The sequence below is a fragment of the Amphiura filiformis genome, chromosome 19, assembly GCF_039555335.1.
Source record: "Amphiura filiformis chromosome 19, Afil_fr2py, whole genome shotgun sequence".
In the NCBI taxonomy this organism is placed as follows: Eukaryota; Metazoa; Echinodermata; class Ophiuroidea; order Amphilepidida; family Amphiuridae; genus Amphiura; species Amphiura filiformis.
In genome coordinates, this window is record NC_092646.1 from 57,109,954 (window position 1) to 57,126,229 (window position 16,276).

The following is a 16,276-nucleotide window of genomic DNA, read 5'->3' on the forward strand; positions in this document are numbered from 1 at the left end:
GTTTCGGCTCTCACCCAAAGATTCCATTAAAAAAAAAAGATCATGTTCTCACCCAATGACCCCATATTTTTTACATTTTGCTCTCACTGAATGCCAAAAATCATGCTCTCACCCAATGACCCCATATTTTTACATTTTGCTCTCACCGAATGCCCCTTAGTGCGAAAGTGCCAGCCCTACACCTATATCCATTTCATATTGAAGTGCCCCCAGGCCAGCCCTACACCTATATCCATTTTATATTGAAGTGCCCTGCCCCCCCCGGGGTTTGCTCCATCGCCCTATTGTTTGTACACAAAGCGTACGTGAACAAGAGAACTAGCGCCGTGCTTCCATTGATTAGGACGTTAAAACTAGCGTCGTGCTTTCATTGATGATTAGAACACAAAAGTGCAACTTTTGATGACCCGAAGGCTCATAATTATGGCACGGTACCTTAAATCTGTTTCAATGCTATCAAATTTTACTTTTAAATTTAAAGTTGGCTTGTCTAGCCCGCGGCCCCCAACTCAACACAAAAGTTAACAACCAGGTGAGTTACCATATCTTGCAATGATTTTCTAATTTACCCCCCCTTTTTTTTTCATGCAAAATCGAGGATAAAATTTGGCCAAAAACAACCCCATATTTGTGGTTTTCAATGGCCAGAATTTCAAACACACTTTTTCAATGATTAAAATTTCAAACACCCCTTATCAATGACACTAAATATTGACATAAAATTTCTGGATTTTCTCAAGTACCCCTTTTATCCAAATTTCGCGGACAGTGTTAATTAAATACCACTATTTTGCTGATTTCACTATCAAATTTCACGGACAGTGCAAATTAAATACCCCCTATTTTGCCAATTTAGCGGTCCTTGCTCCTGGTAAAAAAATAACCCTAAGTTCCGCGCAATTTGGTAACTCTCATGGTTGTCAACTTTTGTGCTGAGTTGGGGGCCGGGGTCTAGCCTCAAGGCTTTATAGGTCGCCGTAAGACCAGGATTAACTGAAAACGCTTTTCCTGAAGCAGGGCTACGTATAGCCTTGATGATTAGTTCAATCGTTAGCCTCTGTGGGCCAGACTGGTAGGATTAGCCCAAGGCTTTGGTAAAATTTGCATTTCTCGCATTCTGTATAGCCGTAGTCTACGCAAGCCTGTTATAGGCGTATAGTTTCGTATAGTTTGGTAATGTTTTATACATGTTCAGGGGCCAAAACAAATCTTTCACAACCTTTCATTATGTTTTCACTGCCTATACACATTAAGTCGCTGGTAACTAGGATGCGATTGTCCCGGGGCGGTTGTCAAGCGTTAAGCCTGAAAGGCTACTAAGACTAGGTAATGTCGATTGAATTTGCGTTTAAGAAATCCAGCTAGAGTTACATGTATAGAGCGGACTAGGCTTAGTAGGCTAGGCTTAGTAGCCTCAAGTAATTTAGTTATCGCGAAACTTGCCCTAAGACTCCTGTGGAGAATTCAACCACACACTTCTATGCAGTGATCAAGCCGTGGTGTCATGTTCACTCACACTGCTATGCGAACCGCTGCAAGTTAACCAAGTGGGGTGTTGGGTAGCACTTACATCACCCTCTGACAACTAATAGACAAGGACTGTATAATTTACATAGAGAAAGTTTATTTCTTCAGGGATATGAGACATTTCTTCAAAGCAAAGTATACCAAAAATGTCATCAAACTTGATTATAAGTGCCACAAGATTCATTCATTCATTCATTCATAAAATTTTTATTCAAAAATTGTCATCACAGTATAAAAAACCGAATTGCAACACTTTTATAAAATATCAAAATCAGCATTGACCAGCACATAATTATACAATAAGACAAAGACAATAGAGGTTATCCGTGTTCTATAAGCTACATATCCTATCAACGACTGCTATACCTTCTTTCAAAATAAGTACCTGCATGTGCAACCATGACTGTTTCAAAACAACCCGCCAAAGTTATGCAGGTAACTCCGAGGTCGTGCATTTAAAAGGGCATTTCGTGATCCACAGCCTCATCCCCCCACTTTTCTCAAAAAAATTGAGATTTTTATATGACTGGAAACCTCTGGCTGCATAATGTTTATGTACAAAATATTTCTTGCAGATTAATTGGTTTTGCAAAGATATCGTGAAATTTGAATTTCGTTCTGGTCCACCAGAACGAAATTACAACGCATTGTCTATGGAGCAGTGTAATACACATAATCATGCATAACTCACGAACGCAAAATCGGAATCAACTGACATTTTGGGAATAGGTTTTTTCGTGGATATCTAATGAAAAATGACATAAATAGAGGATGCTAGGATCACGAAATACTCCTTTAATTGGTTTAAATGAGGAATACTACGGGAACCAGCGCCTTTTGTCAGAAGTCACACATGAGTGAAGTGGATAACCTTTACACATAATAAAACAAAAGGTTTTGGAAGATGGACTTTGATTTTTGTGTGTTGGCAGTAGGTAGGTAGTGTGTATTATTTTGCCCTGTGGTGGACAAATGTTACTGAGGTTTAAAATAAAAATGTCACATTACGTTTCACTGGAGATAATTGATCAAAAATTGAATTCCCTCCTGAGGTTCGTATCTGTCGATGAGTTAACCAGATCATAAGGATGTCATAAAAGCTAGAGACAAATGGATCAATGAGATTAAAAATGACCATATGTGGTATTTGGTTCCCAAGAAGTGGGTTTTGCCTGAGGCAATTTCTGGTTAAATGTTGATCCCTCACTCTCCAGGTATTAACAAAACGTAAGTTATGTTACAATTAAATAAAAGAAGGTGGTGAAATAGAGGTGCGGATATATATTGGGATACAGCACCATGGGAGAACATGAACACCCACGGTTTTTGCTTAACCCTAGAACTACGCGTACGAAGAATATATTTTATCCGTCACAAAAACGCATGCGCTTTCGCCCAAACAATTTAAGCTAATCTTAGATGAGATCCATCTTTTGCATGCGCTCAGTTTAGTGATAAAAATTTTACCCAAGGACCTTACCGGGGGTAGGACCGGCCGTCAAAGTTGACCATACGGGCTGCGGTGAAATTACTCCAAGAGCTACTGACTTTTTACTTGTTAGTTAGATTGAAATAGTCATTTCCTTTTATATTGAGAAAAGAATTCGGAGAAAATCGCATTTTTTTGTAGAATTTTGAGCCCAAAATCAATTTTTCCTATAATTTTGTACATAGCCAGAATTTCCCAAATTATCATGGACCACCTGACATTATGACGTCATAGCGGTATTATGGGGCATATTTGTACGTATTTTGGTATCACTAGATAGAGAAGACCCATAGCTATACATTGGTACCCAATATAACGGTATATGACGTTTATAATTATTGAAACTTAGGGGGGGTATTGTATTTCAATGTCAGTAAATGCTGTGAAGCCTTTCTTACATAACGAATATCAAATGTGTCTTTTTGATATGAATATCTTTATGAACTTTCCAATCTTATGCATGTTTAAAGCCTTTGTTACAAAATTTACAGTTAAAAAGCTTCTTTTCATTGTAGTTGAGTTTGTTTTTTTCAAGTCACCTTTTTAGTGAAAAGATTTTTCATGGTGTTTCATGTGCTGTGAAACCCTTATTACAGGTGGGCTTGTTAAAGCTTCTCCAGTGTGAATACGTTCATGGGCCTTTAAGGTACTCGATTGTGTGAAACCCTTGTTACAAAATTTACATTTGAAAGGCTTCTCTTTACTATGAATACGTTCATGTCTTTTCAAGTCACTTGACTGTGGGAAACCTTTGTCACAAACTTTGCATTTGTAAGGCTTCTCTTCAGTATGGATACGTTCATGTGTCTTCATGTTACTTGAAGTTGCGAAATCCTTCTTACAAAATGTACATTTAAAAGGCTTCTCTTTAGTATGAATACGTTCATGGACTTTTAGGCCATATGTAACTGAAAAGCCTTTGCCACAAAATGTACATATGTAAGGTTTCTCTTTACGTGTAGTACTACACATAGTATGAATACGTTCATGACCCTTCAAGGAACTCGATTGTCTGAAATCCTTGTTACAAATTGTGCATTTGAAAGGCTTCTCTCCAGTATGAATACGTTCATGTTTTTTCAAGTCACCTGACTGTGTAAAGCCTTTGTAACAAACTTTGCATTTGTAAGGTTTCTCTTCAGTATGAATACGTTCATGAACTTTTAAGTTATCTTTTAATGAAAAGCCTTTGCCACACAATGTACATATGTAAGGCTTCTCTTTAAATGTAGTACCACATGTAGTATGAATATATTCATGGGCCTTCAAGTGCCTCGATTGTCTGAAATCCTTGTTACAAAATGTACATTTGAAAGGCTTCTCTTTACTATGAATAAGCTCATGTCTCTTCAAGTCACCTGAGTGTGTGAAGCCTTTGTAACAAACTTTGCATTTGTAAGGCTTCTCTTCAGTATGAATACGTTCATGGATTCTTAAGCTACATGACTGTGAAAAGCCTTTGCCACAAAATGTACATATGTAAAGCTTACTATGATTACGTTCATGTCTTTTCAAGCTACTTGCCACAGCAAACCATTTGCTACAAAATGTACATTTGAAAGGTTTCTCTTTAGCATGAATACCTTCATGTGTCTTCAAGTTACCTGTCGATGTAAACCCTTTGTTACAAACTTTACATTTGAAAGGCTTCTCTTTAGTGTGAATACGTTCATGTACTTTCAAGTGACTTGACAGTGAAAACCTTTTGCCACAAGATGTACACAGGTAAGGCTTCTGTCCAGTATGAATACGTTCATGTCTTTCCAAGTCACTTGAAAATGAAAAGCCTTTGTTACAAACTGTACATTTAAAAGGCTTTTCTCCACTATGAATAAGTGCATGTTTATTCAAACAATCTAATTTTCTGAAATCGGTGTCGCAGAATTTACATTTAAAAGGCTTCGCTTCAGGGTGAATACGTTCATGTCCTTTTAAGCCACATGCCTGTGAAAACCCTTTGCTACAAAATGTACACATGTAAGGCTTCTGTCCAGTATGAATACGTTCATGTCTTTCCAAACCACTTGAAAATGAAAAGCCTTTGTCACAAACTGAACATTTAAAAGGCTTCTCTCCACTACGAATAAGTGCACTATGTTCCTTCAATTCGCCAGGACCTGTGAAAACAAAACAAAATGCACATCTGAATTTAATTTCAACATAACTATGCATACATGTAAGTAGTGCATGCTCTTTCCAATCATAAAAACCTTCTGAAATTGGTGTTGCAAAACGCACGCATGTACGATTTCCGTCAAATTTTGATTTCGTTATTCTTTATTCAAAATATTGAAATAATATTAGTAATAACTGACGGGAAGGGCTGCTGTCCATATTAGGTTGAAATAACAAGGTAAAGTGAAAGAAACCGCATTGGTTATTTTGGCCATTTAACACACAGTTCTATGGGACGACATATTATCATAATTTTTAAATTATGATAATATGTCAATCTTTGATCTGTTGACCTACAACTACAAAGACATCAAATTTGGCCGATTCCATTTAGGTGCAAGTTGGGACATGTGCAGGGGTAGCATTAAGGCCCGAAAGTCGGGGTTTGATTTTCCATGTTTTGCAGAAAATCCAAATGCATGGGGTGAAAATTAAGTCTCGGGGTGAAAAATATTTTGCAGTGTAGTCAGGGGTAGGAGTAAGGTCCAAAAGTAGAGGGTCAGAGTTCACCCCCGAGCTTGCACATTCCCAATATATGGAGGGTGAAAAATTAATATTTGTTAAATTTAGGGGGTCATTCACCCCCGATCGGGGGTTAACGCTACCCCTGGACATGTGTAAACATTACAAATATGCAAAAAAATATCAGGTTTGAAAAAAAATAACCAATTTCATATTGTAAGATCGTACATTATGGCTTTAATACTTTCATTTATCTTCCAATCAAATGACCACATGAAACCTTTGTTACAAAATGTACATTTGAAAGGCTTCTCTTTGATGTGAATGCCTTCATGTTCCTTCAACACGCCCTGTGAAGACTTTATCACAAAACGGACATCTAAATGTAGTTTCAAAATGAATGCATACAAAGCTTTTCTTACAATATATACATTCCAAGGGTTTATGTCCAGTACCAGCAGTATGCTCTATCTAATGTCTACTATCGAAGAAGTCCTTGATACAGACTTGACATAGAGCTTATTGTGTTGGCTATTAACACATTTTCAGGATGGATCACACAGAACACAAACATAGTTTGTTTGCAAACAATGTTTGCAAAACAAATTTTACAATAACATTTTGATATTTTAACAATGTTGTTGTACTGTTTGTTCCTTGAAAGCATTTAACATGTATTCATGACCTTTATCAGTTGTTAGAATTCAAAGGCTTCTCTTTAGTAGAAATATATTCATGTATTTCAATGTCAGTAAATGCTGTGAAGCCTTTGTTACAAAACGGACACATCAAAGGTGTCTTTTTGAGATGAATTATATCTTTATGAACTTTCAAATCCTGTACATATTTGAAGCATTTGTTAGAAAATTACCGTAACATTTAAAAAGCTTCTTCTCATTGTAGTTGAATTTGTGTTTTTTCAAGTCACTTTTTTAGTGAAAAGATATTTCATGGTGTTTCGATATGCTGTGAAACCCTTATTACAGGTGGGCTTGTTAAAGCTTCTCTCCAGTGTGAATACGTTCATGGGCCTTAGAGGTACTCGATTGTGTGAAACCCTTGTTACAAAATTTACATTTGAAAGGCTTCTCTTTACTATGAATACGTTCATGTCTTTTCAAGTCACCTGACTGTGTGAAACCTTTGTTACAAACTTTGCATTTGTAAGGCTTCTCTTCAGTATGAAAACGTTCATGTGTCTTCATGTTACTTGAAGTTGCGAAATCCTTCTTACAAAATGTACATTTATAAGGCTTTTCTTTCGTATGAATACGTTCATGGACTTTTAAGCCACCTGACCATGAAAAGCCTTTGCCACAAAATATACATATGTAAGGTTTCTCTTTACGTGTAGTACTACACATAGTATGAATACGTTCATGTTTCTTCAAGGAACTCGATTGTCTGAAATCCTTGTTACAAAATGTACATTTGAAAGGCTTCTCTCCAGTATGAATACGTCCATGTCTTTTCAAGTCACTTGACTGTGTAAAGCCTTTGTAACAAACTTTGCATTTGTAAGGTTTCTCTGCAGTATGAATACGTTCATGAACTTTTAAGTTATGTTTCAATGAAAAGCCTTGGCCACAAAATGTACATATGTAAGGCTTCTCATTAAATGCAGTACTAGATGTAGTGTGAATACGTTCATGTCTCTTCAACTGACTCGATTGTCTGAAATCCTTGTTACAAAATGTACATTTGAAGGGCTTCTCTTTACTATGAATACGTTCATGTGCTTTCAAGCTACTTGACTGTGTGAACCCTTTGTAACAAACTTTGCATTTGAATGGCTTCCCTTCAGTATGAATACGTTCATGGATTTTTAAGCTATGTGACTGTGAAAAGCCTTTGCCACAAAATGTACATATGTAAGGCTTACTATGATTACGTTCATGTCTTTTCAAGTTACTTGCCACTGCAAACCCTTTGCTACAAAATGTACATTTGAAAGGTTTCTCTTTAGCATGAATACGGCCTTCATGTGTCTTCAAGTTACCTGTCGATGTAAACCCTTTGTTACAAACTTGGCATTTGAAAGGCTTCTCTTCAGTATGAATACGTTCATGAATTTTCAAGTGACTTAACAGTGAAAACCCTTTGCCACAAAATATACACATGTAAGGCTTCTGTCCAGTATGACTACGTTCATGTCTTTCCAAGCCACTTGAAAATGAAAAGCCTTTGTTACAAACTGTACATTTAAAAGGCTTTTCTCCACTATGAAAAAGTGCATGTTTTTTCAAATTATCTAACTTTCTGAAATCGGTGTTGCAGAATTTACATTTAAAAGGCTTCGCTTCAGGGTGATTACGTTCATGTCTTTTTAAGTTACTTGCCAATGCAAACCATTTGCTACAAAATGTACATTTGAAAGGTTTCTCTTTAGCATGAATACCTTCATGTGTCTTCAAGTTACCTGTCGATGTAAACCCTTTGTTACAAACTTGACATTTGAAAGGCTTCTCTTTAGTATGAATACGTTCATGTCTTTGCAAGTGACTTGATAATGAAAAGCCTTTGTTACAAACTGTACATTTAAAAGGCTTCTCTCCACTATGAATAAGTACATGTTCCTTCAATTCGCCAGGCCCTGTGAAAACAAAACAAAATGCACATCTGAATGCAATTTCAACATAACTATGCATCATGTATGTAGTGCATGCTCTTTCCAATCATAAAAAACCTTCTGAAATTGGTGTTGCAAAACGCACGTTTGAAAGGCTTCTTAAAGCCTTAATGTACGATTTCCGTCAAAATTAGATTTTGTTATTCTTTATTCAACAAATTGAAATAATATTAGTAATAACTGACGGGAAGGGCTGCTGTCCATATTAGGTTGAAATAACAAGGTAAAGTGAAAGAAACCGCATTGGTTATTTCCATTTAACACCCAGTTCTATGGGAGGATATATTATCATAATTTTTAAATTATGATAATATGTCGATCTTTGCTCTGTTGACCTACAACTACAAAGACATCAAATTTGGCTGATTCCATTTAGGTGCAAGTTGGGACATGTGCGAGGGACATATGTAAACATTACAAATATGCATGAAGGCTTTATCACAAAACGCACATCTAAATGTAGTTTCAACAGGAATGCTATACTTGCTTCAAGTCTTTGGCGTCCATAATTAGTGAATGTAAAATTCATGGAAGCTTTGCCACATCTTCCAAAAATTTCTGTTTCAAAAGTTATTCTTTCGAAATAATTATTTACCATCATAACTTTGTAAAAATTTGTTTGACATTTGAATTGAGGCCAGATAGTGGACTTTCTTATCTTACTTTACTCCAGGCATACTGTGCACTGCAGGGGTAGTATTTGAGCAAAATGCCCACCACGCCCACCCCACAAGGCACACTTCCTCCCTAGCTCATGTTGCCATCCTACACAAAAAAGTATATGATAGGGTACTTCTACCACTGATTATACATGGGTCCTATGAAGAGCATGAATAGAGAAAAAGTGAGGAAGCCTTGATCAAGGCTACAGGAATGCATTCATATCTTTTCTTACAAAATATACATTCCAAGGGTTTCTGTCCAGTACCATCAGCGTGCTCTATCCAATGCCTCCTATCGAAGATGAAGTCCGTGTTACAAACTTGACATAGGACCCATTCCATGTCAACTCCAGGGATGTGCACCGCAGCACCTCTTCAATTTTTTTCTTTTTCTGTGTAGTGGTAGATATTGATGAGAAAGTAAATTCCTGAAAATTTGAGCTTCATACTCCATTAAGTTTTCCCGTGACATCAATTTGAAATTTAGGGGGGTCAGCGTAAAATATGTGTCGCGACGTGAAAGACGACGTTTGGAGGTCCATAAATGTATAAAGGGAACCCTTTACAACTTTGAAAAGTATGTATCCTGGGGTACTTTTTGTGTATTCAAATCTGGCATCAGAAAACTTGTAACTCCTTTACTTTAAAAGATATAGGGCCCTCAAAATGCAACTTCGTCCATCCAGGACCAACTTTGGGGGGTCAGAACTCCAAAAGTAAAAATAATTTTACCGTCCATTTTTTTGCCAGTCAGAGCCCTTTGGTAGGACATTACTGTTATCCAAGATTGAGCCTATTAGAATACTTTTAGCTGAGATATTACCAATGTACAACCCCAATTGTACATTTTTTGTACATTTTGACGCCCTGAAATCCAATGTCAGACATTTTGACCCACCATCAACTTCAGGTATATTGAAAATATGTCCTTGGACATGTTGGACAACATTTCTGAGAGATATTGGCTGGGGGTCTTGATGGCTTCAACACATTAGTTACGTTTGCCTCCTCCATAGAGTTGTACATTAAATCATTATACATGCGAAATCAAAAATGTGTACAACTCTATGGAGTAGGCAAACCTAACTGATGTGTTGAATCCATCAAGACCCAAAGCCAATATCTCTCAGAAATGTTGTCTAAGAACATATCTTCAACATACCTGAAGTTGGTGGTGGGGCAAAATGTCTGACATTGGTTTTCAGGGGGGTCAAAATGTAAAAAAAAATGGTTTTGCATGGGTAATATCTCAGTTAAATGTATTTTAATATGCTCAATATTGGATAAGAGTAATGTCCCACCAAAGGGCTCTGAATGGCAAAAAAATGGACGATAAAATTACTTTAATTTGGAGTTCTGACCCCCCGAAGTTGGTCCTGGTTGAACGAAGTTGTATTTTGAGGGCCCTATATCTTTTAAAGTAAAGGGGTTACAAGTTTCCTGATACCATATTTGAATTCTACAGCAAAAAGTACCCCAGGATACATACTTTTCAAAGTTGTTAAGGGTTCCCTTTATACATTTATGGACCTCCAAAAGTCGTCTTTCGCGATGCGACATATTTTCACGCTGACCCCCCTAAATTTCAAATTGATGCCACGGGAAAACGAAATGAGTATGAAGCTCAAATTTTCAGGATTTTACTTTCTCATCAATATCTACCACCACACAGATTGAAGAGGTGCTGCGGTGCACATCCCTGGAGTTGACATGGATTGGCTCATAGAGCTTATTGTGTTGGCTATTAACACATTATCAAGATGGATAACACAGAACACAAATATCTAATATTATTATTAAATAACACTTGTCTTTATTGACTCACGCACGTCGACATCGCCCGGTTAATAATTACACCGTACAGCAAGAGACACTGAAATGAATACACGGGATCGATACACGTGGATGTGCTATGCACGATTGATATTCTAGGCCAGTAAAAATTAGCTCAAAAAACTCAAAAGGTCAAACAAATTGCAACATGGATTCTGTTTTCAGAAAACGTTGCTCTTAAGTCTCCTTTTTATCATACTCAAAGTCTACCAAAATCAACATCTGCGAAAGATGGACAAAATGGCAGCCTAAATGTCGTAAAATGATAGACAGTTTTAATTTCAAGATATATTGAGTGTCCATGTGGGAATTGGGTGACATGTTTGACTTACAACTGCTCTTGGGCCCTAACCATTTCATAAATAATTATTTGTGTGCATATTTTTGGTTCAAAATTCAAAATGGCTGCCAAATATCGTTATGGGTTATGAATACAGGCAGGGCGATCAACTTTTCACCATAGGAGCTGAATCAGCATTAAAATAGTACAAATAAGTTATGACATATTATATGTATCGGCTCCTTCTAGAGTAAATGTTAACTGAATGAGTTATGCAGCTCTTATTCGGAAGTCTTAAATTTTGAGCAAGGTGCTGCTGTTACTCCACGTTCTGCAACACTTATCACTGAAGGCCAGTTTGTGCAGTACTCGGCCGGCAACGTGGACCACAACATTCGTACATTAGATGGACATGGAACATTTCATGGCATGGGTATGATTGCTGCAGTCACACCTGGCCATACAGTTTGTAGTGTAGTCCCACGGACGACAGTGACATCAGCTGAAATCATGATAACAGGATAGCATATGCTTTAGGGACCTTGCATTGCTTAAGGGTAATAGCATACAAAACCGCGCACACAAACCATTTAGCGACATCCTCTGGAACTTCTCACCATTTCTGAAATGGCCACGCCAAGGTTGGTCTGGCTTTATACAGATGGTACAGAGGGAAACCACCCTGGCTATGATTGACCTAGATCCAAGTGATATGACATGCATCTACTCAGCTCTACTCCACACTAATATTTCTGGCCGACCAAGCAAGATTCAATAATTTGACCAGCCCTTGTGGTGGAAGGCTCATTATATCATTACAAATGAGCCTCGCTACAGCAAACTCAAATCTATCGTGCTAAGAATCGGTGGTCTGCATATAGAAAATTCACTAAGTACTTCTGATATATCACAGCCAGTCAGACACATAAACAGGCGACAGAAGGTAATCTCTGGACGAGAAATTAGTTCCACAGATAACTGTATTACAAACGGGGATGATGGAAATAATGTGATGGCCAACGCAAGAAGGCATTTGATAGGCTAGGGTCAGATGGCAGTTTAGATGAAGAGACATGTGGAGCAGTACTTCAAATCAACGCAAAATTGGATGAAGAGAAGGCAAGTAATCAGGATAGTCGCACCAGCAGTCTATGGCGACACTACAGTATATGAAAATGGTGGACACCCTAAAGCGTTTCATAAGAGCAGAAAGAACTTCACCTCACTTCACTGGGAGAAATGCTCCCTTTCTTTGCCGCTGCAGGCCATAACTTGTGTGCTAAAACAGTATATCTATATCTGCAGGAAATGGACAAACTCCCAGCAGTAAACTCCCTACTAGCTCCTACTGCTGACTCCCAACTTCATTCAAAGTTTCTAGCGGGTCTACATGTGGTTCGCCGTAGTGACAGGTTTTGGGCAGGTCTATCAACAGATCTGGTAATTGAACAAGTGCTGATGCGTAGTATCAAGACAACAGGCGGTCTGACTAGAGTAAAGGGTATGACAGAGTTGCAAAGAACAGTCTGGGTCAATTCAATGCCTGCCTGTTCACACATTAAACAAGCTATGCAGGAATTTACTGGAGTTTCATACAGCAGCAATGAGCAGCACAAGGAAACATCAAAATATTGTCAGAAAAGAGACTGCGTCGAGACCGAGAAACTGGTAAGCTTTCTGCAAAGTAGGAACCCATTTATGAAGACAGATAAGTCACTACGTAATATTATTTCAGGGGTTGTAGGTGAAGCACATGTCAATGCTGATGAAGCTGAAGCGGTTGGTATAGATATCATTCAATCAATGGTTGGCCAACCTGTCGCAAAATACTCCTTTAAGAGGAAACAGCAGGCTGTTACACTTGGATCCAAAACAAAGAAGCTGTTCAAATTGACCCCCCGGATTGACCCATAGATACCATGGTGGAAGTCCTTCTGTTGGTGGCTAGCCTGATAATCTGTCTTTCCAGCATGGTTTGTGTGGCGATGGTCTTCATTTGGTGCTACATTGTATAAGGTCATCACTGTGTATTTCGTCCTTATTTATAAGGTTATATTATATCATTATGATAATTTGTCTCACATCGTATTTTGTCACTTTGGAAAATTGAGGACATCGAGGGTGATATTTTGCTTCAAACTGTTTTTGCATAAGTACAGGTATAGTTGTGTAAACTCGTTGAGCACATGCCAAACATGAATTATTATGAAACATGCGTAAATATGAAAAATGCCAAACATGAATTATTATGAAACATGCGTAAATATAACCATTTAAAAAATCGTGTGGTCCAGGGCGACATGTTTCGTATTGCACTCTCAGAAAAATCTGATTATCTTTGGAAATCTTTTATTTACAATCTTCCTAAAGGCATCATGAAATTTATGTTGAATGCTTTCCTTGACACCCTCCCCACTAAAAATAATCTGAGTCGCTGGGGAAAAAAAGTTAAACTAGACTTAGCCGTGGTCTAAGACCACGAACACAGCCGTGTTGTGACCCCTTAATGACCTTTGACCCCAAAATATATGAAAACGCCCATAGACATTGGCTAATGTCAACGCATGTGTGCACGTGGCATCACTTTGCCATGTTACTTGTGGCAGAAGGGGCATTTTGAAGGTTTTTCGTCTCAGACCGGAAGTGACCCCTTAATGACATTTGACCCCAAATAAAAAAATACCACATATGAATTGGGTAACCACAATTCATGTGTGAACATACCATACTGTCCTATGTTTTTCTTAGCAAATAAAATTTTTGAAGGTTTTTCGTTTTATACCGGAAGTGACCCTTTAATGACCTTTGATCCCAAATCTGTGTACACCCCATAGACACTGGGTAATAACAATGCATGTGTGCAAGTGGCGTCACTGTCCTACAGAATCTGTGGAAGAAGATGCATTTTAAAGGTATTTCTTTTTATACCGGAAGTGACGCCTTAATGAGCTTTGACCCCAAATAAAAAAATACCACATGTACATTGGGTGACTGCAGATCATATGTGAACATACCGTTACTGTGCTGTTTTACTTAGCTAATAAAAATGTGTGAAGGTTTTTCGTTTTATACCGGAAGTGACCCCTTAATGACCTTTGACCCCAAATATGTGTACACCACATAGACACTGGGTAATAACAATGCATGTGTGCAAGTGAGGCCGCTGTCCTACGTAAGATGTGGGAGAAGATGCATTTTAGTTGAAATCACGTTTTTGACCCCTATGACCTCTGCGTGACCTTTGACCCCACGAATTTCATGTGACATGTAGGGGCATAGTCAATGATCATTGTGACCAAATTAGGTCAAAATCGATGTAAGCATGTGAGTGCTAGAGCAAATGTAATGGTTGACAGAAGAATAAGAAAGAAGAAGAAAGAAAGAAAGAAAAAACCAAAAAAAAAAAAGACACAGCCGTGACTAACGTCACGGCTGTGTATACCAAATGTAACTTATGTGGTCATCACGAGACCCTCCATCATGTCCTTAATCACTGTAAAATCATGCTTGATCAAGGTCGGTATACTTGGCGTCATAACTCTGTTCTCCGCATAATCATGGATACTCTCAAAGATATCAGTGACCAGTCCTGGAAATTCTACTGTGACTTAGATGGTGCCACTAAAACCACTAGTACCACAATCCCTCCTGATATTCTTCACACGCAGCAAAGACCAGATCTGGTTCTCGTTAACGAAAGCTCTAAATCCATCATCGTTATTGAGCTTAGCATTCCTTTCGAGCAGAACATCCACAAAACCCATGACTACAAACAAAATAAATATGCCGGTTTAATCGCTGATTTGCAAGAACAGGGTTATGACGCAAAGTTATTTTGTATTGAAATAGGCAGTAGAGGCCTCATCACAAGCTCCAACAAGTGCAACCTGAGTTCCATTTTCCCCTAAATTAAAAAAAAGCCAAAAACCAATGAAACGGGTCTTTGATAAATGTTCAAAATCACTCAGTCAACGTGCAATCCTATGTTCTTACTCAATTTTTTATTCAAAATATGACCATGACTGGTCGATTTAAATCATAATGCCGTCTTTTAGACATATATTTTATCGTTTTGTGCAATTGTTTCAGGGCGGGTCCCTGTCAACATTTTTATGCAATATTACTTCTAATTTATAGTATAATATTTTTGATGTATTCCTTTATAAACTGCATTTATGTGTTGTATTGTCCTGTTGTTTAATATGCCTGCGGATGTTTGAGCCTGGTCATGTACCTTCTCAACCCTCCTGACTGGCCTTAAATGTATTCTTTTCAATATATCTGTTTTATGTGTATTATGAATAAAATTGAAATGATGAAACTAACAACTATCATGATAAAACTGATAAACTAAAGTTTACCAGCATTTACATCGCCCTCAGTCTTAAAAAAGGTTAAATACGGTATGTGCATAATTAACAGTTTAAAGGGAAACATTTATTGAATGATGAATAAATCATTTGAGAGTCATTTGGTATCAGAGATAAATCAACGATTGAGTTTAGAGTAATAATTAAAACTTGTCATTGTTGACCAAGATTACACTGTTAACAATAGTAAATAACAAATATTGACTGCTATGAGGGGCATGGTTAAAATTATAGGCCCAAGGTGATCTCAAAACCATGGTTTTGAGATCACCGAGGGCCAGGGTTTTCTTTAAGCATTTTGGTGAAGGGGTATTTTCAAATTTTTTTGACCCTTTCAATTGTGAATTTTTCCTCTGAAGGAGTCAAAAACATTGTTCAAGGGGTATTTTTATAATATTATTTTTGAAAAAAAAAATCTACGCCACTGTTTGGTGCAGTGGCGGATCTAGAGCAGTCAGAAGGGGGTGGGGCAATTTTAGAAGAAAATAATAATATTTAAAGATTCCCCTGAGAAGTAAGAAACTTTTGCAAAATGAAGACCTAATTGGAGCAATTTGGTGGATCATTTTGGCAATATTAATGTGTAAAATTTTAGTTTAAAAAAGCCGAACATTTGTGAAATGAGCAGTCCATGGAGCCTTTCGTGGACGGCAAGTTTTCCCCATTATGGTAGGCCTATAAATTGTGTTAAACATAAATTGGCAAATGTCGAAAGCAGAAGTGAAAGTGGCCATTTGTTAATCAACTACGCAGGGTGATGTTCCCCCCTAGAACTTGAAAAAATTTTCAAAATGAATACCTAATTGAAGCCATTTGGTGGACCATTTTGGCACTATTACTGTGTAAAAT

General features: G+C 37.6%; 2 protein-coding genes across 2 annotated transcripts in view; both read right to left on the reverse strand.

The window, feature by feature from the left end:
- The window catches only part of LOC140140680 (uncharacterized), a 46,864-nt gene that overhangs the window by 28,814 nt on the left and 1,774 nt on the right, over positions 1-16,276 (reverse strand). The gene's annotated exons all lie outside the window — the stretch shown is intronic.
- LOC140141547 (uncharacterized) lies at positions 1,793-6,629 on the reverse strand. The gene has a single exon (XM_072163455.1). It carries the CDS (start codon positions 5,186-5,188, stop codon positions 3,560-3,562), a length of 1,629 nt encoding a protein of 542 aa, XP_072019556.1. The 5' UTR covers positions 5,189-6,629; the 3' UTR covers positions 1,793-3,559.